The sequence below is a fragment of the Peromyscus maniculatus genome, chromosome 7, assembly GCF_049852395.1.
Source record: "Peromyscus maniculatus bairdii isolate BWxNUB_F1_BW_parent chromosome 7, HU_Pman_BW_mat_3.1, whole genome shotgun sequence".
NCBI classification, from domain to species: Eukaryota; Metazoa; Chordata; class Mammalia; order Rodentia; family Cricetidae; genus Peromyscus; species Peromyscus maniculatus.
Genome location: NC_134858.1, coordinates 33,117,425 through 33,142,169, shown reverse-complemented (window position 1 = coordinate 33,142,169; position 24,745 = coordinate 33,117,425). Strand labels below are relative to the sequence as shown.

The 24,745-nt window shown below is 43.6% G+C and overlaps 1 protein-coding gene across 8 annotated transcripts in view; it reads right to left on the bottom strand.

Annotated features, from left to right (window-relative positions):
- Window positions 1-734: 734 nt before the first annotated feature.
- Window positions 735-24,745, bottom strand: part of Cdon (cell adhesion associated, oncogene regulated) — a 92,739-nt gene continuing 68,728 nt past the window's right edge. For 6 of the 8 annotated variants that reach the window (XM_076575987.1, XM_076575986.1, XM_006979790.4 and 3 more), the window contains 5 exons: window positions 23,579-23,800; window positions 21,486-21,766; window positions 18,871-18,950; window positions 4,845-5,104; window positions 735-4,193 (listed from right to left, as the gene is read on the bottom strand). In XM_076575987.1, the coding sequence (XP_076432102.1) occupies window positions 4,033-4,193; window positions 4,845-5,104; window positions 18,871-18,950; window positions 21,486-21,766; window positions 23,579-23,800 (1,004 nt within the window). In that variant the 3' untranslated portion in view covers window positions 735-4,032. Of the gene's footprint in view, window positions 4,194-4,844; window positions 5,105-5,396; window positions 5,455-5,540; window positions 6,904-18,870; window positions 18,951-21,485; window positions 21,767-23,578; window positions 23,801-24,745 lie in introns of those variants that run through there. The other 2 variants (XM_076575988.1, XM_015998420.3) reach the window with 2 other exon arrangements.

Genomic DNA, 24,745 nt, shown 5'->3' with positions numbered 1-24,745 from the left:
TGTGTGTGTGAGAGAGAGCGCGCATCTGAAATCTGGGTGAAACACAGAGAGTGCTTGTTTGGCTGACTGGAAGAATCGGAGCTGCCTCCGCAGAGGACTCGGAGGAGAAAAAAAAACAGCTGCGGAGCCAGGGCTGATCTGCCAGCAACAAGGAAAGTGGCGCCTGACAGCAGACAGAAACTCAAGCTTCTTTGGTTCTCACACTTCGGCTTTATTAGAAAAGGGTTTCAGCTTTCCTCACAGCTCTCAGGACTGACTGGGTCTAAGAGTTAAACGTGGTTTATTTAAGTGTGGGAAATGAAACACAAAATGGCCACACCCGTCTGAAGGGATTCTGTTGTTTTTCTGGTCAGGGAAGATGAACCACTTCCACTATTCAAGGTGGTAAAGCAAGTTTCTTGGAAGGTGCTACATTCCATCCTGGAGTTCACACTCCAAGGATCCTGAGGTTGCGGTAACAGACACTATGAGGAAGAGCTTCCTCCCACCACGCTTCTCCCCCATCCTCCTGACTATCCCCAACAGCTGCCCATGGTCCTGCTCCCTCCCAATCCCGACAGTTAGGACAAGGGAGAGGTGGTCAGGCCCTTGGGCATTCACCAGGGATTTGCAAAGCAACAAGGTGGAGATTATGAAGTCTCCAAACAAGACATTACACACCCTAGTCACACGCCACAGGGCCACTTTGTGCCCACAGGAGTGCATGAGTACCCCTCTTCACAGGCAACTGTGTGTGAAAGCAGCATTCTCTTTTAATATAAAATCATATCAACCAAATAAAACCTGTCAAAACTACATCACTTAAAGTATGTACAATTCCAAACATAATATCACAACTTTAAGGAAAATAAAACATATTTTTCAATATAGTACAAAACATGCATCTCAGGGTCAATGCTGTAAGAGTGAGCAATACAGGTAAGGACAATTTCCAAACAGTCTCTTGGTAGCGCTGAAGCTAGTGGAGAAAAGTGACATGATCAGCATGATGTGATGCCTTGGTCTTCAGAGATTCAGTCAATACAAAGAGAACCCCGCAAAAACCTTGCCGATGAGATCACTCTAACAGTTTAGAATAATGCAATGAGCCCATACCCTGTACAGCACCTATTACCAGAGTCAGCACATAACTGAAGAACACAACCAAGGAGTGGCAACATGATTCACTAGGACTGGGGTAAGTTTAATGCTAAACAGTCACCCAAAACATGAAGAGGCCCTACCAACTTCACAGTCATCCGAGCCAGTTGAAGATCAAACCTCCACGGTGGAGGGAGACGGGAGGAGGGGGGTGAGGGCTAGGGCAGGATGTCAATGACAGACTCCTGAAGGACTTGGCTCTGCTCTGCCGGTTTGGGGTGAGGGTGGACAGAGGGGAGCTCCACTAGCTGCAGCAGCGGGAGCCTCACAGAGAGAGCGCGCAGCAGGGGCGGACAAGAGCACATGTTCTGGACTGGTCGGTCCCATGGAGAGTGAACCGGGACACTTCCAGAAAGCAGGTAACTGGGAACACAGGCGATGGACCAGGAAGAGGCTCCAGTGCAGGCTCCAGATCAAGCGTGAGTGGGGGATTTCATGCCTGCTCTGTTTGTTGTGGGGATGGGATGAGAGAACACTAACAAACGGAGTCTAATACACAGTAGTTCCTCCACAAATGTGTGCCACCCCCCTATTTTCCTATGGCCTCTTAATTCCTGGGGAACTGACACTTGCTAGGACCACTTTTGGTGCTGTGCAGGGCATGAAAGTTCAGAGAAATTCACACTAAGGAGACCTCAAACTCCTAAATATAAAGGCAATTATATAGATTTATATTTATATTTATATATCTCAATATATAAAGCCATTTTTATAAATAAAATACAATAACATGGATAACACTTAAAACAGCGTTACTATCATAAATAAAGCAGTCCACAACGAGATTGCCCTAAAGGTAAAGTCATTTTCTCTTCATCATGGGCAAGCCCCATGTCAAATTCAATCTTTAAACGCAGTTTTTGACCTAAGGCTCATGCCAGCACACCTCCGCTTCATGAGTCACAGTGAACTGCCCACAGACGTCTGCTTCCTGCTCTCCGGGACGAGGCAGCTCTGTTCTAACTCGACTGGCAAAACACATAGTCTGTCTCTATGTCATGTGTACTAGGACTCTGTCCTTTGCTAGTCACAGATGCAAGGGCTACAGCTGACTGCCTCCAAAACTAACTGCAGATCTCCTATGCTATAGTTGTGAACCCCAAGATCCCAGAGCTTGCTTCTACAGGAGCCCCACTCCCCAGCTACGGGATTCTGTTCACTGCACTCTACCAGGAGCAACGGGCATAGCGGCCCTGCTGAAACAGCACATATCCACTAACAGGTCTATTTATAAAAGATACAAAGACATGTAAGGGAATACTGACACATTTATAGAGAGCTGATTAGTGTGCAGTATCTTATTCTCTTCCACTGCAGTTTGTGGCAAGCTAAAACAAAACGTATGCTGGAATTGTTGGATCCCACATAAAGAGAATAGTTTTCTGGGTTTTTTCCTCCCCAAGGGACACACCATTCAAAACCAGAGCAGTGATCCATCAGGGCCTGGTTCAAGCTATGAAATGCATTTGTAGTGCCTGAGGTTTCTGTTTTACACATGGAGAAAAAAAGCCTCCCAAAGGCAGCTGCAAGGTTCTTGCCCCTCAGAAAACAGTAACTGTGATGCATAGACCCTGCTGACCAAAGATTGAGTTACTGTTCACAATGATGACACCCAGAAAAACTGTCAGAAAATGTCCCTAAACCTTTTCTTCAAGTTTAGCCTTCTGTGACATCTGCTACGATGTGGATACTGTTTTCCAAAGGCCTATGTGATAAAGGCCTAGTTCCCCCGGTGGCATGTTTAAGAGGTGGTAGAGTCTTGAGCAGGGGATGAGGGTGAGGGTTTCAGATCTAGAGGCATGTTCTCAGAGGGGATCTGTACGCCCTGCTCCTCTTCTCTTTCTCCCCTTGCCTCAGGCTTATGGTGGAAGCTATCTTGCTTCACCATGTGTGTCCACCATAACGTGTTCCCTCAGCACAGGCCCGGAGCTACAGGTCCATTCCATCACAAACTGGAACTCCTGCAACTGTATTTTGCTATGGCGGGAGAAGCCTGACTCACACACGCTCACTCATACCTTCCAGGATATTGCCCATGCTGGAAGTGACAAAATGACAATCTTCAAATGGTGTGGCACTATGCACACTACGGAACAGAATACAGAGCTTCACTTAGATAGGTCCCTTCAGTCCTCTTCTTTCTTCCTAAGGTGTATGACATCTTCTCTTCAAGCTGCTATCAGTTTTAAAGTCTTATTTTGTACCTACCCTTGCAAACAGTGCAAAGAGCCCGTGGTGACCATTTTGCAGTGGACCATGAAGGCATTCATTTTCTTTCTGAACCTGGTTCCCTTTCTATATAATGCAATAATCCAAGCAGACCTTACATGCTTCCATGTTCATAACACGGGCTAATTTGCTACCCAAAAGATTGAGCATTACTTGTACCCAGGTATAGAGAGAAAATAAGTCAGTATCAGTACTTTTCTGGAAGGCAGTCATAAAATTTGTCAGTTGGGTTTGCTATGATAAACATAAGATCACAACTCTAGTTGATGTCTCAATGTTCTCAGAAAGTCTGACAACACAGGATAAGCGACAGTTTTCTATCTGGGGGTGACTTCAAATGGCTTGGGCAGTCCTCCTGCCCACAAATGAACAGGCCAGAAGATGGGACCCAGCACAAGTTCCTGCTGCCATTGAAGGTTCTGGAAAACACAGAATGATCCCTCTGCTCTCCAGATGATTAAAAACTACATAAAACAGGTGGGAGGGGACCTACTGAGGGGGAGGAAGAAGTGAAAAGGGGAATACTTAAGGCATAAATAATATAAAAGGGCACACATTTTAAGATACATTCATGACATTATTACTACAAAAAATAAATAATGATTTTTCTCTGGTTTGAATTAATGTCCTTCACACAGTTTGTCCCCAGGCCTGTGTACTTCCTCAGGTCTCTTGGGCTTGCTGAAGGACCACGGACAGCCCGTCTAGAGGAAGGCCAGGAGACCATGCTGTCTTCTCGGTGCAGTCCTCCAAGACAGGCGACAAAATAAGAGGGTTCCAACTTAAAACTTTGTCCTCTGCTCCCGAACAGCTACTGCCCTCTCCTGAAAAACACAGAGAATTGGGTGCATTGTAGACTAACATGGTCTTCACACAGCTGTTTCTGAAAACAGTGTGTTGAATAATAAAGAAATATGCAGAAGTAAGTCTCACTTAGGTTTGGTTTTAATTTGAGGAAGAAAAGTACATTAAACACCCCCCAATTCTCTTGAGTTACTCTATAAGTCATTGAGATTAAAGTGATCCTCTTAAAAGCCCCTAAAAAAGTACCTTAAAGCAAGATTATCGTTCCTATAGGGACTCAAAGGAAAGCAGGGCTAATGCATTATTCCGCAAAGTCCCCTGCTCTGGGACTAAGGAGTCCAAGCCTGTTTGGATAACATCCCCTAATGCAATGGGATTAGCAACCTGAGCCATCTATGGCCATACCATCCTGAATGTGCATGATCTCATCTGATCCAGAGCTAAGCAGGGCCAGCTTTGGTTAGTACATGAATGGGATAAATAGTGTGGGCTGAAGGATGTAATAACAGAATTTCTAAGAATCTCTTATCCATCCTTGTCTTTTCTGGAAGTACCCAACATCCCCACCCTGTCTTCTAAGCAATCAGTGAGCTGATCATAGAAAACTTGCTGATATAGTTCTTAGCCCACTGGAGACCAGAAACTTAAGGAGCAAAAATGCCTTCCTGTACCTCTGCTGAACTCTGCTGTATCTTCTGTGGAGTCAGAATTGATGTCACTTGTATTGTCCTGACAGCAGGTATGCTGGGTTGGTGTTGGTGCCACATTGTCCTTGATGCTCTCCTCAGGTAACTGGCCACAATCAGGAACTGTGGAAGCTGGACACACAGGTACCTTCAAGGTACTGAGGGGCTTCATTTCCAGACCATCCTGAGGATAAGAGGCCACCACTGGGACCAAAGGAAGGGGACTGTTGGTTTTGGTGAAACACCTGCAGAGTTTAAGCCAAAAGAAACAGAACTGAGTGTTTAGGGGCACCAATAATTAAAATAAGCTCATTTAAAAAATATAATGAATATTTTAAATTCACAAACTCTTAAGAATTACGCTTAAAAATAATTAATTGGCTCATTCTGATTTGAAATAGCAAAACCCTGAAAATTAGTTATTAGTGAGGACAGGAGAATGCACCAAAGGCAAACCTAAGGAAGAACCTTAGGTTTCTGTGACGCAACGCATGTCGCAACGCATGTACTTCCCTTTAGTTCACTGTCAGAGGCCATCTCCCATTTCATCAACTAGTCCCCAAATACAGCACTCAGGAGCAGAAAACACCAGCTACTGCAAGGAACGAGGGAGAGAAAGAGAGGACAGAAAGCTAAGACACATGGTCGCACAAATGACCTCTAGACAGTCAGTATAAAAATACACGGCTTTGAATCAGACGGTGCATTCGTTCCTTTTCTTGCTGCTGTGAGAAAATACCGGATGAAAGTGAGTTGAGGAGGGGAAGGTTCGCCGCAGCTCTGAGTTCAAGGGTATGATGCATCATGGTGCGGAAGGTTTAGGGACAGGAGCTGCAGCAGCCGGTCACACTGCATCTGCAGTCGAGAAGCTGGTGTCTCGTTGGCTGTCCCCCTGTTATTCAGTCTGGGACCCAGTCACAGAACAACGGTGCTGCCAGTCAGCCTTCCACTTCCGTTAGCCTAATCCAGGAGCTCCCTCAGTCATGTCTAGAGGTTGGTCTCCTAGAGGATGCTAGCCGCTGTCAAGCTGACAGCCAGTGTTAACCCCGGCAGGTGGTTTTCCTCGCAGCCTGGGAGGAAACCGTACAGAGCCCAGCCATTCAGAAGCCAAGAGTTGTAAGATGTTTTTCCCACTGTAGAATTAATGGGCTGCAATTTACCTGCACTGAACATCTCCCTTCAGTTCCATTCTACTTCTGTTCCCTGCCTCCAGCTAAGAAGTGTGCTCTCAAACTGGGTAGTGTCTGACCAGCCTTCTAGAGCTCTGACTCTTCCGCTGCTTCCTGCGGTCGCTGTCACACCCACCCTGCACACTCCCCATTCAACCTGCTGGGCCTTTTCAGCCCTGAAGCTTCCACTTGGATTCTTCTTAGCTGATACGCTCATGTGCTCATTTCTTGAGTTACTTGTCTTCCGAAAGTCCCTGAACATACTTATAATACCTGCTTGGTGCCACTGTTTGCTAAAAGTGATGCTTGGGCCATCTCAGGATCAGCTTCTAACGTCCTCATGTTTCTCTCCAAGAAGCACCACAGTCCCGTTTCCTTGGATGAACTCTAATTCTTTTTCATTTCTGATTGAATCTTCTGGGTGTTTTACTGTCATTGACTCAGTCTTCTGCCACGTTCTTTCTCAGGCCCTCACCCCAAGACTGGAGAAAGCCTTCAGGAGTGGGTTCCAGTTCAGTTTCCAACTGCTCCAGTTACTCCCCAATATTGTTAAATTGTCTACAGTTTACCATCGCCATCTGTAAGAATGAGCTGTTCCTGTTACTGGTACATTTTTCTTAATTTCTACAATCGGGACTAAGAAAAGTTTGAAAATGATGGGCTTTTACGTAAGGCAGGCAGGAACAACACAGAAGAGAGCATCTGGGTGCTAGAAATGGGCCATCTGAGAGAATAATGGTCAGAATTCTTTATTTCCATCTTTTACACGTGGGGGGGTGGACAGGCTTCTGGGACAACCAACTAGGAAAGAGGTCCAGTTCTGTTGGCTCAAGTCATTGGAGAGACCAGTTTCAAGCAAGATGGTGCAGACAAGCCTGAAAGAGAACAGACACATGTCAGTAACTCGAGTCATTAACTTAAACCCAACTCCTATTTCAAATAAAAAAAAAAATACATAGTTAAAGGACACTAGAGATCTAATTAACTTTTGATAATATGGCAAAACTATGAATATGACCCACATTTTCCCATGCAGGTCTTCAACTAGTGTAAAGGATAAAGAGGTACAGACAGGAATGCCCTGGAGTCAGACCCAGAGCCCTGCCATAGACACGTCACCTCTCAAAAGAGTCCAGTATTAACTCTGATTTGCTCTTTTGGCTGTTTTATGCAACTCAGAACTTCTAACAATGTCTTTTAATCAATGTCTCCCTTCCACATTGCATTATGTTGTTAGTCTCTCCGGGTCTCATACTCAGTGGACCCCAAAGTCCCCCTGTGGATTCAACATATGGTACCCACGGATTCTGAATATGTTAAAATATGGGGTGATATCAAGGGGGAAATCTTTCTAGTTTCCAACTACTTGAGAAAATTTAATGGGTATGAGGGTCTCCATAAGTACTCTCCCAAAGAAGATTCCCTCCAACCGTCAAGCACTGTGGTAGACATTGTGAATAACAAGGTAAAAACAGCGGTGGTCCTGTTCCCGGCTAGCAGAGGAGGCAAACAAGCAAAAAAAAGTTAGAACCAAATGTGGGGATGTGGAAGGAAGTGGTGCTGCTGCTGCTGCATGTACTCCCCAGGCTGCATCATACTCTACTGACTTCATAGCCGAGGACCTGGCATCAGTATCAACTATGGAACTGGGGCATTTCAAAAACCCAGAAGTATCTCTAGTTAGGGGAATCAGTATGGCTGCTGTGACTTATTGGAAGTATTTTTTTTTCTTGGTTTTGTTTTGTTTTATCTCAAGACAGGGTTTCTCTGTATATCCCTGACTGTCTTGGAACTCACTCTGTAGACCAGGCTGGCCTCAAACTCACAGAGATCCACCTGCCTCTGCCTCCAGAATGCTGCCTGGCTTGGAAGTATTTCTTAAAATTTAAATTCCAGGCTCTCAGCTCTAGCTGCTTAGTTTATATCAGAATATCTGTCCTGCTAAGAACCACTAAAAGGATGAAAGAATTTTACTTTAAATTTGCTCAAGGCATCAGGAGTAAAGCTTGTGTGGCTAAGGGTGTAGAGAAGGTGAATGTGAATCTGATCTTCAGCCCTTCCTTTTCTCTTGAGGCATCTGCTCAACAGAGTGCAGATGAAACTCTACAGATCAAGAATTGAGCTAAGAAGCTGACCTGAACGGAACTTTTAAAAGCGTCGTTGGGGCTAGGAAGACAATACTGGAGTTCAGAGCCTGACCAGAAGAAAAGGCCTGGGAAACACACATAGGCTTTTAGATGAGATTCTCAAAGGGCTACATCCTACAGGTAAGAGTGAGACAGGAATAGACTGGACCTTTAAAAACTCGTGTATATGTGAGAGAGAGTGCTATATGTATGTATGGTGTATGCTGTCATGTCTGTGCAGGTGTATATGGCCCTGTGTGCATGCAAGGCCAGAGGAAGATGCCCAGCATCTGCTCGATCACTGCCCACCTTTTCTTTGAGACAAGGTCTCTCACCACATCTGGAGTTAGGCTGGCAGCCAGGGAACCACAGCAATCCTCCTGTCTCCACCTTCCCTAGCACTGGGGTCATAGTATCATTGAAGCTGTGTCCAGCTTTTTACATGGGTGCTCGGGATTTGAACTCAGGTCCTCCTGAGTGTGTGGAGAGCGCTCTTCCTTGCCGAGTCCTGCTCCAGCCCTTAGACTAGGTTTGTACAAAACCTAAAACTCAGCATCACATTTGTTCAACTCTAGTTGGGCTTCGAGTGATTGGACCCTCATCCAACTATATGGCCAAACATTAAAGTAAATCCTTTCTGGAAGGAAACATCTTCTAGAGCTTTATACCAGTTACATAGCTTACATGGAAAAAAATATTGCCAAGTATTAAACGAGAACAAGAGAAAACAAGTTGGGGTGGAGAGACAGCTCAGCAGTTAAGAGCCCTTGTTACTCTCGCAGAGGCCTTGCGTTCAGTTCCCGGCACCCACATGGTGACCCACAACCACCCATAACATCAATTCAAGGGGATCTGACCCCTTCTGACCTCTGGTAGACAGGGACAGTGCTGGGGTGTTGAAGGTCTCCAGGCTGAAGGAAAAGTGAGAGTCAACAGACAGAAGAAAGAAAATAATACAGAGATGAACACTGTTGCTACTTAGCAACAGAAGGGAAGGGTAGACACTGACTCCCAATAAACATAAGCATTAATGACAGAGTCTGAGAGGATTTCTAACTATTTTAGTACAAAAACTTATAAAAAGAACATAAAAAAGCAGGAAGAAATGGAGGTAAACTGTTTTAAAGTATTGTACTGTCTGGGAAGTAGGATGGATTCTTATTTATTTTAACTTGTTTAGTGTGTGTGTGTGTGTGTGTGTGTGTGTGTGTGTATGCACGCACGCGCACATGTGTTACAGTGTGCACATGTGGAGGTCAGAAGACAGCTTGTTAGCGTTGGTTCTCTCCTTCCACTATGTGGAATCTGGGGACTGAACTTAGGTTGCCAGGCTCTTTACCACCTAAGAGCCCATCTTTCCAGCCTCTTGTGTGATTCTAAGGCACATTAGACTCTAGCTAAAGTCATAAAGCTCAATGCCAAGCACATAGTAATGATGTACAGTAGGACTTAAGAAATGTAAGGTAAATAAGCAATTATTAGCATTGGAAAATTGGGCTTTTGTAAATACCTCTTCTCAAGCAAGGCAGCTGTTAAGGAACAGCATTAGGCTCATTAGGAGTTGCTGCTCACAGTCCAGACCTCTCCCATGAGGTAAGACATTGATACTGAAGCAGGAGAACCCAGCACACTATCCTTGGCTGTCTGCATCACAATACTAACTGCCCATCCTTGTTCAATAGATAGCTATTTCGTTGGCTAGATGCTTTCCCTACTATCTGTTGACATCAGAGTTGTCCAGAAGTCAGGCAATGACTGTCCTCAGTGTCACAGGTGACAGCTAAGGATAAGAAGACAAAAAGCACAGCCGGGCCCTCAACCTTGACAATGTCACACGTGCTACATGAACTTCCACCTCCTGCTTCCCTTTCTCTGCAGAAATCTGAAGGTAATGAAAGGTGCCAGGAACTTAGAGGCCAAAGAAGGACCAGAAAGAGAAGTTCACTTCAAAGAAGTCAAATTAACCTGAAAGAAAAAGAAAAGCCATACTTGCCAGAATCTGAAAAAAAACAAAACAAAAAAACCCAAGGCAGTTCCCTGTAAATAAATATTACAAATATGATTTAATTCGCAGAGCTAACGTGAATGAGTTTCATCATGCTGAAGTAACAAAATGCCAGGGACTCACCAGACAGTGTGAGGCCTTCTTCCTTTCTTCTGACTTCCTCTTCTCCTGTGCTCTTCTTTAATTTGAAGCAGGTTGTAGATGGGATTTCTAAGTGAACTCTAAGGGCTTTTCGACACCATGATTTCCAAAGAACATTTGCCGGAGTGGCACGGAGTTACATTCACAGGCAGGACCGGGGGTCAGCGAGATAGAGGGGCCAGCTTCTACAGGGACTGTCATGTCATCAGTGTCAATGTGACAGAGCACGTGTTACCCAGACGCTTAAAGACGAGACTCTAAGCAGGAGAAACTACAACTTCCTTTTACTCATTCTTTAGCATCTGCTTTTCAGGTAAGGAGACCAGAAGTCACAGACTCCATCCTGAACTCTGTCTCTCCTTCATCAGAGGGGGTGAAGTCATATAATTTACATTTGTAAAGTAGCTGAGACCCAGATTTCACCATGATAAACCACACCGATTTAAAATTTTCTAGTACATTGAATCTTAACTCAGAATCGGCAATTAACCACTTAGCTAACCGAATGTAAGCAATTCCATGGCCTTTCCGTTAGTGTACGTCCAGATGTCTGTGTGTTGGCACAGACACAGCCCGGACTTGGGCTGAGCATGTGGAGATAGAAGCATGGGGCCATGGGCCATAGAGGGTTATGACCTCTCTTCTGAATGTGACCAGGTGCGGCATGAGGAGGCAAGGCTGTCACTGACAATGCTCTCAGACATTTTCTAAAGCAATCGAAAACCACTGAGTAGCTGTGAATAGGTAAGTTAAGAGACCAACTCTTCACCGAGTGAAAAAGAACAGAACATTCACTGAGACTCTTAAAAGACACTTTACAGTTCACACAACTCAGTAACTTTTACAGTCTGAGGCTTCATAACCTTCAAATTGTAGTGTTGCAGACTGTGGAGTTGATGTTTCTGCAGAGCTGTCTCCAGCCCCGAGAAACTCATCTCTTAATTTTATCAACACCAAGTAAACAGAACTCTGAGCATCCCGTCATATACAGTCTGGGTTATTCTGTAAGCAGCCAGGTGGTTGAGGACTCGTCAGTTTACAAGACAACCTTTTCTGTGGGTTTAGGAGAAAGAAAAATGACTATTGTAGGAATCACAGAAACAATGAAACTCTGTAATCAGCAATCTGAACAGCACAAATAGAATGAAAAAGAGAACTGAATAGTAGTCTAAGTTTGCATTCGGGAGACAAGGCATGTTAGTAGTTGATTAAACATAATTTGGTTATGTCTGTAAAACTATACAGACAAATATTTTCTAAAGAAGTATTTCACTTCTGATTACATGGCTGGATATAATTTAGCATAATTATGACAGTCACTCTGATCAGACGCCAGGACAAGTTTTACATAAAGCCCCTTTCCCAAGGTTTTTGCAGTACTGGGAACTGAACCCAGGACCTCATGCATGCTAGACAAGCATTCTACCACTAAGGCAGCCAGGCTCTCTCTCTTGATTATCCTTGAAGGCAAGGAGTAAGGGCCCATGAATCCCTTGAATATTCAACGTTTATTTTCATGCATGTGCTCTGAAGACTTCTGCAATCACATTTTGGTGACACTTTGTTCTATATTTAGTTCATCTTGCTGTTTCCTCTGGTCACTGCTAGCTCTCTTATTTGCTGTTCTCCTCCTTGACTGGGGGAGCAGATAAGTTACTATACAACAGAACTCTGATGACCCCTCCCTCCAGGGCCATGAAGGTCCTTCATGCTCACTGTCAACACTGTGGGACACTCTGATGACCCTACCATCATGGTAGGACTTTCCTTTAGAAGTGAATTCATCACTTCCTTTTACACAAAAGGTGACAATAAGTGCTGGGAGACAGTAAATGATGGAGTGAGTGTATGAACAGGGCAAGCAGGCCCACAAACAGTTTATAATTTAAAGATCAAAAGCAATAGTCCATAATGACAGGCCCTCAGTCTCCATGTTAGAAGAGGTAAATTTGGGGAGACAAACAACCTTTCCAAAAAGAAGGTATTGAGCAGTTAGAGATGTATTAGCGGTTAAGAACATTGCTCCTGTTCCATTCCCAGCATCCAATCAGATGGCTCACATCTGCCTATAACTCCAGCTCCAGGCAATCCAACACCCTCTTCTGGCTTTCAAAGAAACATGTGACACACATTCACAAGGACACATACACATGAATAAAACATAATAAAAGCAAATTTAAAAAATTTATTTTATTTAAAATATATATATATTTTCTCCTCAAAGTGCACAGGTGATGGAAAGGTTGAATCTTGGACTTTTGTGCTTTCTTCTTTTGGTGTTATGGATAGTTATGAAGTTGCTAAGTGGTCAGAAATAGGACAGGGATTGGGTTATTAAAAAAATTACCTGCTAAGAAGAAGAGTTTAAGTATGTTAGATAATTAAGAACCACCTGGGCCCATCAGACCCTCACCAGAGACTCCTACTATAAGTTAATATCCCTGCTTCATCTCTGCATCTCGTTTTCAACCGAGCACATCTGACATCAGCTGTGTAAGGCACTCCCAGACCGAGCACACACAGGCATTTAGGATTATCACTACACAGAAACTTGGCAGCCATCTGCAATATCTGATTTTCTAGGCATTATCCCCAGTGGCTTTCTTTCTCTTGATTATCAGCCATTCAGCCTGGATGTCTTTTTCTTTCCCCAGATGAATTATAGACATTTTTCCATGCTGATTTTTACTTCCTGCCCATTTCCAGTCTCTCAAGGACCCTTAAAGTTAATCTCTCGCTCTTTCCTGATGGGACCTCTATTCACTCATCTGTGAATTTCATCAGTGTCTTCTCTACTCTCTCTTACAAATTATCAAGACGGATGGCAAATGGGCCCAATTTAACGTCCATTCCTTCCCATTAAACCAGCCAAGCAGCTAACAAACCACATTTGATTGCATATCCAGAACTGCACTGTTCTGTCTGAATTGAGGAGAAGAGAAAGGCAGAAAGAATTTGATTTATTTGATTACAATCTGTTTAACTCTTAAAATGCTGCACAGCACAATGGTTTCTCAATTATGTCTTCAGTAGAGGGGATATGAATGGCACAATGGTTTCTCAATTACATTCTCAATGGAGGGAACTGGTTCCCGGGAAGGCCTCTCGCTATACAGTACTAAAATCCTGAAAAGGTTTAGAGTTAAGAGAACACAGAGGGCAGGCAGTCATCTACGTGCCACAGAAGCCCTGGGACTTGAGTTTCCCCACAGCCGGCGAGGGTGCCTTCCCGCTTACTTGTTCCAATTGTTGTTTGTTTGTTTGTTTGTTTGATACAGGATCTCTCTATGTAGTCCTGGCTGTCCTGGAACTCACTATGTTGACCATGTTGGCTTAAAACTCCTAGAGATCTTCCTGGCACTGCCTCTGAGTGCTGGGATTAAAAGTGTGTCACCACACTCGGTTTGTTCTCGCCGGGCGTTGGTGGCGCACGCCTTTAATCCCAGCACTCGGGAGGCAGAGCCAGGTGGATCTCTGTGAGTTCGAGGCCAGCCTGGGCTACCAAGTGAGCTCCAGGAAAGGCGCAAAGCTACACAGAGAAACCCTGTCTCGAAAAACCAAAAAAAAAAAAAAAAAAAAAAAAAAAGTGTGTCACCACACTCGGTTTGTTCTCAATTGTTTATATATCAGTACTCCAGTTACGTCAATAGTGTCAACCCTGCTCCCCTGTGTCACTGCTAAAATGGAGGGAAGAGAAAAGGGATTCCCAAAGGGTTAGCAACAACTGGTTCTTAAAAGCCCAGCTCTAAGAAATGCATCTGGGTTTCAAACCTGAGAAGGCAGAGGAGAAGGAGGAGCAGGTTGCAGGGCAGGTGAGTCGCTGCACAGAGACTCCAAATGAGCCCTGCCTGGTTCTCAGGCATCTGTGGAACAGAAGAGCGATTTCCAGGCTAACCCCAGAGGTCCTACAGCACACTGCTAGGCAAGGAGCTCTTGGTCAATTCTGTTTCCCAGGGAGATGACTGCACCTGGTGACAGGGACTCACCCTTTCCCCAGATCAACAAGCTAGTGCCTGACATTTATAAATCACATCCACTCCACCTCTCACTCGGTTCCCATACTGGGCCTACAGTGTGCCTGATGACCACAGTTGTACCTGGTGATGAGCTGCTTAAAATCTTTCACTAGCCTGCTGTGGCTTGGGATGACATAGTTTCATTAACCTTTTACCTCTGACCCTTTCTTTTAATAGTTTCCGGGAACATCAACCTTCCTTAAGTTATGTGGGGGCTGTGGGCATCCTGATTTAGAGATTCCACATAAGTAGTACCCTTTGCCTGGAAAGCTTCAAACCTAGCCTGTCCCTTTCCCCTCATTTTATAAATTCTCCATCGTTAACAAATTGCTATCCGCTTAGGGAGACCTAATAGCTCCTAGTCTTTTCTTTTAGAAGATCTGTGCTGTATTCCCTACGCCTATGGCTCACTGGGGACCTGCAGCGAATGCCTGCTGAGTGAACATGCCTTCTTTTTGCTTTCTCACTCTCTCCTCATTTCTGTTATTCTTCGAAGATACTACCAAGGTAGTGAGAGAAAAAAGAAAAAGCAACATCTTATAAAAAGAATGAGTAATTGAATTCCAAAATAAATGAAAGCAAATCAGCAGCTCAAGTAATGGGTTAAAATTAACCACCCAAGGCTATTGTCTCCTTTGAAGATATCAAACTGCAACTATAGGCGTGGCCTGGCAAACTTGAAAACAGATGTTACCACATCTGTACTGCAGTCCCAGTATCTTCACCCAAACAACAGTATCCCTGCCTGTCTCCCTGGATCGGCAACAACCGGTACTAGAACCTCAGACACCTGAGACCAAATTCATCACTTTTCCTCAATGTACCACTTCATTAGGTTGCTTCTTTCCATGTCCACCACCTGGCAATTACCAACCATGTCATTCACATTTGATAAGGTCTACATATTTGGAATCTTCTTTTTTTCAAAAAAAAAATTTAATTAAAAAAACCATTTGTTTGTTTAGTCGGTGTAGTCTGTGCACATGGAACATGGCACACGCGTGGAGGTCAGAGGACAACGTGTGTGAGTCCATTCTCTTCTTCCATCAAGTGGGTCCTCATTACCGAACTCACGTAGTCAGGCCTGGCAACAAGCACCTCAGCCAGGGGAGCCATCTCCCCAGCTCTGATTTCAATGCTTTGGACTCTGTCAGACAACGAATGATGACAATCTCGAGTTTCATTCCTTACTTCCTCACTGCTGGAATGAAGGCCAAGTCTGCTTACAACAATGTGTCACAGTCTCCCCCTCGCCAACACAGCCTGTGCACGCTACTATGTGTCAAGCAGAAGCATGTCCCCGAACACTCGAACACTCCACACTCCTCAAAAGGCTTCGTATGAATTAAGATGCAACTTGCACTGGGTTTCTCAACATTGAACACATGCCTCCTTCTGTACTTTATAGAATCAAAGGTTTGCTTCTGCTCTTTAAACATAAGACTAAGATGTGAAATGTACTGCTGCTGCTACTACTGAGTGTGTGTGTGTGTGTGGGGGGGGGGGGGGGACGTGTTTCCCTAAACAACTGGGTTTTCATGCAGGAAGAACATTTAAGCCAGGGAGAAACACAGCTGAAGAGAATTCACCTGGTCCAGACAGGAGTGAAACAAATTTGAAATGCAGAAAGCTACTAACCTCAGAATTAAGAGAAATATAATTATAATTCATAATAAAACCACCTAATTCTACACAGATGTGCATGTAATAGCCAAACTGAAGTTGGCAGAGGTCATTTAAATTCTTTTAAAGAAATGTGATCTAAACTGGGCGGTGGTGGTGCATGCCTTTAATCCCAGCATTTGGGAGGCAGAGGCAGGTGGAACTTTATGAGTTCGAGGCCAGTCTGGTCTACAAAGTGAGTTCCAGGAAAGCCAAGACTACACAGAGAAATCCTGTCTCAAAAAAAACAAAAAGAAAGAAAGGCAGGCAGGCAGGAAGGAAGGAAGGAAGGAAGGAAGGAAGGAAGGAAGGAAGGAAGGAAGGAAGGAAGGAAGGAAGGAAGAAAGAAAGGAAGGAAGGAAGAAGTGAGGGAGATATATTTTGGGCACAAGATGGAATCTTATCATCAAGACATTTTATTAAATTCTATATGGTACTGTGTTCAGATCAGTCTTCTAGTACTCAGAACAATGCTTCACTTTTCAGATAAGGGTGCTAACTTTGATACTATGTAAATTTCCCAAGATCACCAGTTTAAGCAGTGGCAAAGCACAGGACTACTTATTCTTAGACCAAAGATCCCCTCATTACAACACTCGAATAGTCACGATCCGCGACGACCACAAGAACCACATAAGGACAACACAAGGCATAAACCTCTCATTACCGCTTGTTAAATTAACCCACCTGCTTACTGCCGAGCGTGTGAGCCCGCTTCATGAACTTCCTCCTCCCCCTCCATTGTTTTTGGAGATACAGTCTTGCTCTGCAGCCCAAGCTGACCCCCTCAGCCTCTCAAGGGCTGGGGTTACTGGCAAGAGCTACCACACTTAGGTCTACTACAAGTTCTTTCCCATGTTTTCTTAACTAACTGTGCCGATAGCCTGGGACAAACTCTGAACAAAAATGTGGCTTTGATATACACGCATTTTTAAAACGAGTGTCACAGAATTGAAATATGTAACTCTTACCACACAAACTAGGCAGAGAGCTCTTGCTAATATGTAAGCATTTACAAGTTAAGTAAGTAACTAAAAGTAGCAATGATTTATTATCTGTTCTGAGAATTGCTAAAACAATGTACTGTTTGTTTTCTGAGATGGGTCTCACTATGTAGTCCAGGCTTGCTTTCATTCCAGCGCAAACCCAGCTCGCCTGCCTTGAAAGGATGCACTTTTGATTGTATGGCTGGCTAGGTCTTTCTGGTGTCACCGATTCCCAGGGATAAATCTTAACCTTTTACTTCATTTAAAAGTAACAAACTGAACCCTTCTTGATAATGCATGATCCAAACTTCAGGCTACACTTCAGCTATCTAGTGTTCTAAGCTTTCTAGTTGTAGAATTTCAGAGGTGGAATGGATTTTTAAGCATGTAATTTAATACTATCATTATGGAAAAGAACCAAGATTTCTGAGGCAACTTCAATAATCCTTAGGAATTGATATATACAGAAGTATAAGAAAGAACTAGGGGTCTCCACCCCCATGCCAGGCTAACCTTGAACCTACGATTGTCCTGCCTCATCATCCCAAGCAGCTGTGATTAAAGGCTTGTACTATCAGGCCCAGCTAAAATTCAAGACTCTTAACAAGCTGTCTGTTAGTTCTTTACAATTAATATTTAATATATTAGTAATTAATATATACAGAAATAATATGAAAGCTTTCTTATATTAAACGTGTCAAAGTTGGTGAGTTTTTGTTTGCTTATGTTTGAGACAGGGTCTTACTATATAGCCCAGGCTGGTCTTGAACTTGTAATATTCCCAAATTTGGGGGTTACAGGTTACTGAGATTAAAGAGTTGTGCCACCATGCCTGTTTCCTGTGTGTCAAGACTAAAAATATACATAGTACTCTACATAATTTTCTTATTTGAACTTTTGTATATGTCACTTTTACAACTGAAAATGTAAATTTAAAAAGCAAGGTTTGGGCTGGGGAGATAGCCATGAATCCTGGTCTAGTGGTCTGTGTTTGTAACCCAGTGCTGGGAAGGCAGAGAGGGCAGATCCTTGGGGCTCGAGAGCTGGCACAGACTATTGGATGCGCTCCGGGCCAATTGAGAGGTCTTGTCTCCAAAAAGAAGGTAGACCTAAGGAATGACTGCTGATGTCATCCTTTAAGTGACACACACACACACACACACACACACACACACACACACACACACACGCACACTTGTACCCATACTCATGTACACACACACACACACTTGCACATGTGTACCCATACTCATGTACACACACACACACACTTGCACATGTGTACCCATACTCATGTACACACACACACACACACACATACACACACACACACACACACGTGTACCCATACTCATGTACACACACACATGCACACATATGCAATATTTCTTGTGGTTTTTGTTCTTGTGACTCTCATGTATCCTGGCTGGCCTGGAACTAGCTGTGTAGACCAGGCTGGCCTCAAACTCACAGAGATCACCTGCTTCTGCCTGCTGAGTACTGGGACTAAAGGCATGCACCACCACAGTCCAAGTAAAATTCATCTTCTTATGTATCTTAAGATGTTAAGAATTAAAGAAAAAAGGAGAAGAGAAAAGAAACACTGTATGATCTAATAGGAAAATTCCAGCAATATTATTATGGAAAACTACCCTATAGAAAAGAGATGCTTTTGTTTCCTGCTTACACGTGACCCATTGTGTTTATCCTCATCCCAACACAACATGCAAACAAGAAATGGGACTGTATAGAGAGAGGAACCTTACCCTTCAGCAACACTCCGTTAAGAAACAAAGCTGAGCCTTCAACTGAGGGTGGTGGAGTTTTGTGTTAAGTTTAGGAAAACAAGGAGGCGGCATAGAATGTGTTGGCCACGGCAAATGTGGCTGGGCACACGCTAACATACCTATTGTTGTTCCGGCAGTTCCGACAGTTAACGCATTCCAGCGGGTCGATCTGAGGGACTGCTGTGTACATTCCTCCGCCCTGGTCAGGACAACGTTCAAGGAGAAAGAAAAGAAGAAGCTGAAGGGGCCAGAGATCATTTGCTAAATAATCACAAATGCATATCAATAACAAATGGGTATGTGGTACATTTTCACACACTGCCTGAGCAATGCAATGCTTGTTACTTATTCACAAGTGTGCCCAGCTCAGTGTTACACTAGACCCCTAAGGCTGGACTGCCACATTCTTCCAGGCACTTCTGTACTGGAAAAAGGCAAATAAACGGAGGGAGGTTAGTCACTTCCTTTTAGTATTTCAAATTTATGCCTTAAAATATATTATACATCATAAGCGCCTACTCATGTTTTCTTTTCTAGCAGTCATGGAAAAAGCTTATGGGATGCCAGTTAGAGAGACAGGGTGTAAAGTTTGTTTGAATGACATCACAAGATCAACCCATCTTCATTTTCCTGTAATTATTTCGAATTGGTCTGTTCACTTGACTGCACAGTTTTAAAACGTCATATTTTTCCAGATGGAGCGAACTCTCGGCCAGCCATGACTTGGAGGGAATATTAATATTTTGATGTTGCTTTTGGCGAAAACTGCTCAGCAATTAAGGAAAATGCCCAGATTAACACATACCTCATTGTAAAACGTTCACTTGACATACATCAGAATGGCAAACAGGAAGTTAAAGATTGGCCTTAGAACCAGAGTTCTGCTTTCTGGAGAAAAACAGCAGAGCTGGATTTGAAGGTGGAGAGGGTTGTCACAGAGCACCCAAACCTCAAGCAGGCATTCAAGGTTAGAAAAGGTTCAGACAACTGCTTTTGCTAGAACCCTTTCCATTTTGTTAATCTTATAACAACAGCCAAGCAAATCAAGACTAGAAATTTTTCTCAGTAACCCTGATCCACCTAACAACAGGAATGATTGGGAAAACAGAGGAAGAATATCCCTAGACTACATTCAGTCCATGTGGGCGAACTCCAGAAGTTCAGAAGAATGATGTCGTTTATGAGAACTGCAAATCAGTGATTTTCAGGATCACTAATAAGATTTTAATTTCTTTATGTCTTCCCTTTCAGAAGAGTAAAAAGATGAAAAGTTTAGAATCACACTGACCACCTCTAAAACTGTGCACCTAGCAGGATAGATATCATTTAATGACAAGTCAGTTCTGAAAACCCAGAGTTCCGAGTTGGAAGCATTGGCCATGGGGTTCCTTCTTACAGAAACAGCCTGGGTTTTTCGGAGCGGAATGCTTTCTCTGTCAGCTTTCTCCACTCCTGGGCTCAGGCGAGGAGTGAACTGAGAATGTGACAGGCCATGACTTGCTCCATAGAATAATGGAATCATTATCTTTTGGTGGTGATACACTTTGTAGAATGTACAAAAACTCAGTCACACAAAAGCCTTAGGGTTTTTTTTTTTAGCTTTATGACCTTATAGTTTTTGTTTTGCAAATCTAATATTTCAATATCTTTACTAAACTGAAGATGAAAAAAGAAAACTAACTTTTCCAGATTGTAGCAAATGTCTTTGTAATCAGAAGAATAGTAAAAACTAAACGAATGTTTAATTTGATCAACTGAACAAATTATCTGATTAAAAGGTAATATGGATGCCCAGCCAGAAATATAATAAATCAAACTCGCTCAGACAAGAACTTTAAGCAATATTATCAAAACTGTGTTAGTCATTCTAGCCCGTCACAAAACACAAAACTGTGTTATCTGCCTCAGAAATAAGGAAGTGCCAAGGGTTTGCAACTGAACTCCTGTGGCTGAAAAATGCTGAGATTCTAAAATCCAAAAGGTTTATATGCTACAGGGTTGAAAAAAAAAATGGGCAAAACAAATTCCTGGTGTGCCAGGGGTGATAACCTGGCAGCCTGTGGAGATCTTTTACATGGTCGTCCTGAAGCTGGGGGTGCTGCTTGTCGGCAGAACACTTGCCTGCTCTAGGAGAAGCCCCAGGTTCCACCTCCAGCAAAGAAGGAAAAAAAAATCTGAGTAAAGCCTAGCATCTGGTGACTTTTACCTATATTCACTCATGTATCAAAAGGTCACCGTTTAGCAACACCAGGTCCTGCACTGTGCATGACCACAGCTTGGGCAGAACTGGAACTGCTTCTTCAATGGGGAGCAGCTGCCACCCCCTCTTTCACCGGGGCATCCTGATGTGCTGCAGGACGTTCCTCCATTTGCCAGACTTAACAGCATTTGAGTTCTCAGACTCAGCTCCAAGTAAATCAAATGCGAACCATCTGGCCTGGTCTTTGCTCAGCGGTATTTCCATTTTGTCTCAAGAATAACTTTCAATGTGTTCTTTTCTGCATTTCACTTGGTGCTAAATAATTTAAAGCTAGATCAAGCTGACAAATCCAGCTATTACTGGTGACAGAAAACTGATGAAGACTCCTCTGGATCTGGAGCTGCTGGTGACCCACGCCATGCCCACATCCACAACATATGAGGGGCCTATAGTGTAAAGAGTTGAGCGACCACCAGTCCTTACACCCTGCCACAGAGGCCTAGAGACACTACCATTTGGAATGAGGTCTCTTACATTCACTAGATGGTGAGGATGCTCAAACTCCACACGCGTCCTGGTTAGCGAGTTTGTGTGTGCGGAATAAAGCCCTCCATTTATGCTTCCATTCAGGACCCCGTTGACTCCACTGGGGCCTTTGTGGTGGAGATGAGAACAGCCGTTGCTGAGGCTGCCTTTGCTGAGGAAGCCTCCGTGAACACTCCCATTGATCCGGGCTGTTCCTGAGAGAGTGGTATACTCCACCATCTGCCCATTAATCTCTGACCCTTGATAGAGATATCCTGGAGGATCATATTCTGTTGAAAGGAAAAAAACAAGCCCAGAAGGAAAAGCAAAGTCAGAGACTGAAGGGAAAAAAATCTTCCTGCTGAGAAATTTTATTAATGAAATCACTAAGACACTAGCAACAAGACTAAAATAAAACAGGCTAAACTGCTCTCACAGCACTTTGGTGAAGTTGATGCTGTTATTTCTTTAGAGTGAAGAGTAGTCTGGAACATTGCGCTAACTCAGACTCTGTTAATAGAAGGAAAAATTTATCAGGGAGAAATTACTCCCCAGGGAATAATGTGCAAAAGGAAACCGTCCAAGTGATGGCAACAGTTAGGCAGGCGTGCTTAGACTCCCACACACTGCAGAGAGCTGCAAACAATGGTCGGAATACTGAGGAAAAACCCTTTAAACATTAATAAGCAGCACTTTTAGGTAAAAAAAGTTGATGGCATGTGTCCATTGGCTGGCTATTCAATAGCTCCTCCCATCACTGTGCATGCCAAGGTGTGAGGTACCAAAGGCAAAAAGGTGATCTATTCCTTATATTAAAAGCACTTGAGCAAATTCTGATTTCCAGAGGCACATCTGCCGGGTACACTTAGAAAGAATCCCAGCATTGAAACTCGACCCATCTGGTGCCAGGTTCTCGCCAAGTGCTCTCCAGGTTTCTCTGGGTCCTGTGCTTCCCCACAGAAGCACAGACTCCTGTTCTAGTTTATCTGTGCTCCTTCAGAGCAGGCCAGGATTATCCTAGCAGTTGAAGGACACTGTTTGGTAAAGTGGCTGACAGGCAGAAGACAATGAGTTTCTTCTGGTGGCATAAACGGCCGAATAAACACTCCCATGATAATTTTCCATTTTATAAAGATGTTATCATCACAAAGGAAAATGGCTTCTTATCAGATCAATCTTGCTCAGATAACCAGAACAATGCTTTACTATTCAACACACACATACAATTTAAAGTAAAGTGTTAGAACCATTTAGAATAAGGCCCAATCAAATGGTCACAAGCTTGGCAGCCTGACATCAGCAATGCAGTCTGCCTCTTTTGGAAGGCAATGTCCAATCAAAATAGATGATTCTTTTTCATGAGTTACTAACTTAAAAGGGGATAATGTGACAATGGCCCCTGGAAATACTTATCGCTATGGGTTTCCTCTTGCTTTTCTTTTATTTTCTTAATCTTAGGCCAAACACCTTCTCCTCACCAATGGCTGACAACCCTGCTTGATTTGGTTTTAGTGTTTCAAATGGTTGGGGACAAGAGAGGAAGGCTATTGGTACTGAAACAGTACCAGCATCAACCTTAGAATCACACCTCTTCCTTGATGCATTTGGGAGATGACAGTATGCCACTTCAGAGTTGTCTGGGTACAGCAGTTAGAGGCAGGACCGTGTCATCCCTGCTCATGACACCTACTGACAGTAACTTAGAGGCTTCACTACCTTCCTTTCCAGCAAGCCGTTTCCTGTTGACTAGCCTTGCAGCAGCATGGAGACATTCCTACAGTGATTCCAGAACTGAGGCTCCAAGCGCTCATCCTCTTTGGTGGTCCAACAAAGCCAGGCTTTCCCAGCACCAAGACAGTTATTTACTCCGAGACCTGCTTAGCTTTGGCTTTGGTGTTTATTTCTATTGGGCAATTTAATTTGATGCTCCACTTACTTTGGCTGGCAGCCTGACTGGTTCTAAAGTCACCCCCTCTGAGTATCTAACGGCTTTCATTCCATGGCACACACACACGAAAGTGTTAGAAATCAATATTTATTCTGACAATATTTTTTCTACCCATCTTTAGAAAAATACAAGGAAATACTTATAAATGACTCACTCTGTATAGTGTTCTGTTGGCGACTCTTCCACAAACACAGCGCAATGAAAACCATAAGAATGAGGACCATAACACCAAGCACACAGCCAACGATGAGGTACAACATGTCACTGCTCCTGGCAGGGCTGGTTGCAGGCCCCACGTTCCCTCCATTTCCTGAAGAACTGGGAGGGGTACTCAAGTCTTTCATGGGATACTCTGAAGCGCCAGGAACACGTTTCACTGGATGAAATATTTAAAAAAAAAATTAAGTCAGAGTGAATACAGAGTTTATGAAATGGACTCTCCGAAGGAGGTCTGGCTAGGAATGCCAGCTGGTCTGTTTACACTCCTTACAGAGACGATATGACCACCAATGAGTCACAAAGAGAGATCCAAAATTTGAATTCTGATCTGCCAGAGTTGTAGTCCACAAATTTTTGAGCAATTCTAAGAGCCAAGAAACATACAAATTGGTTTGACCCAAACAGTGGTCTGATGATCTGCTGAACTGTGCTTACAGAAGACTCCCTGGGTTGAAATAAAATACTTCAACTTATGGACAGAAAACAAAAACAAAAAACACAGAAAAGAAAACTCATTCTGTGTGATATATTTTCCTCTGAATAAAACTTGGAGCTAGTGTTTTATTCTTCCACCAGGAAAAAAAGGAACATTGGATGATTAACTGCAAACTACTATAGCAACTACCTATAATCCCAAAAAACCTCATGCATCCTTTAAGCATCCCCAACAAGGCCTACTAGAGTCCATGTAAATATGGTCCTCTTACCTACTTGATGAGGATTCTGGGCAGCTGTGATCACAAGCACTATTTAACAAGTGTGACTGATACAAACCCCACTGTCCCCATCTACAAGTCAAATATTCTAATGGCTCTACATGTCATCGAAAAGAAGTCCCATTCTGCCATCAGCAGAGCACAGTGGCTGACAGCCCATTCTCTGGAGCCAGGATCCCCAGGTTTAAACTCAGACCTCCTTGTATCACTTTCACCTCCACGAACCTGTTCTGTGTTCAGAAAATGGAGACAAAAAAGAGCTCCGTCTTAGGCTGTAACAGGAAGTGCTATGGTCTGAATTTGGCTGTCTCCCAACTCATGTAGACATTTAACCACCATGATAACAGCATTAAAAAGTGAAATTGGTGATTAGGTAGTAAGGACCT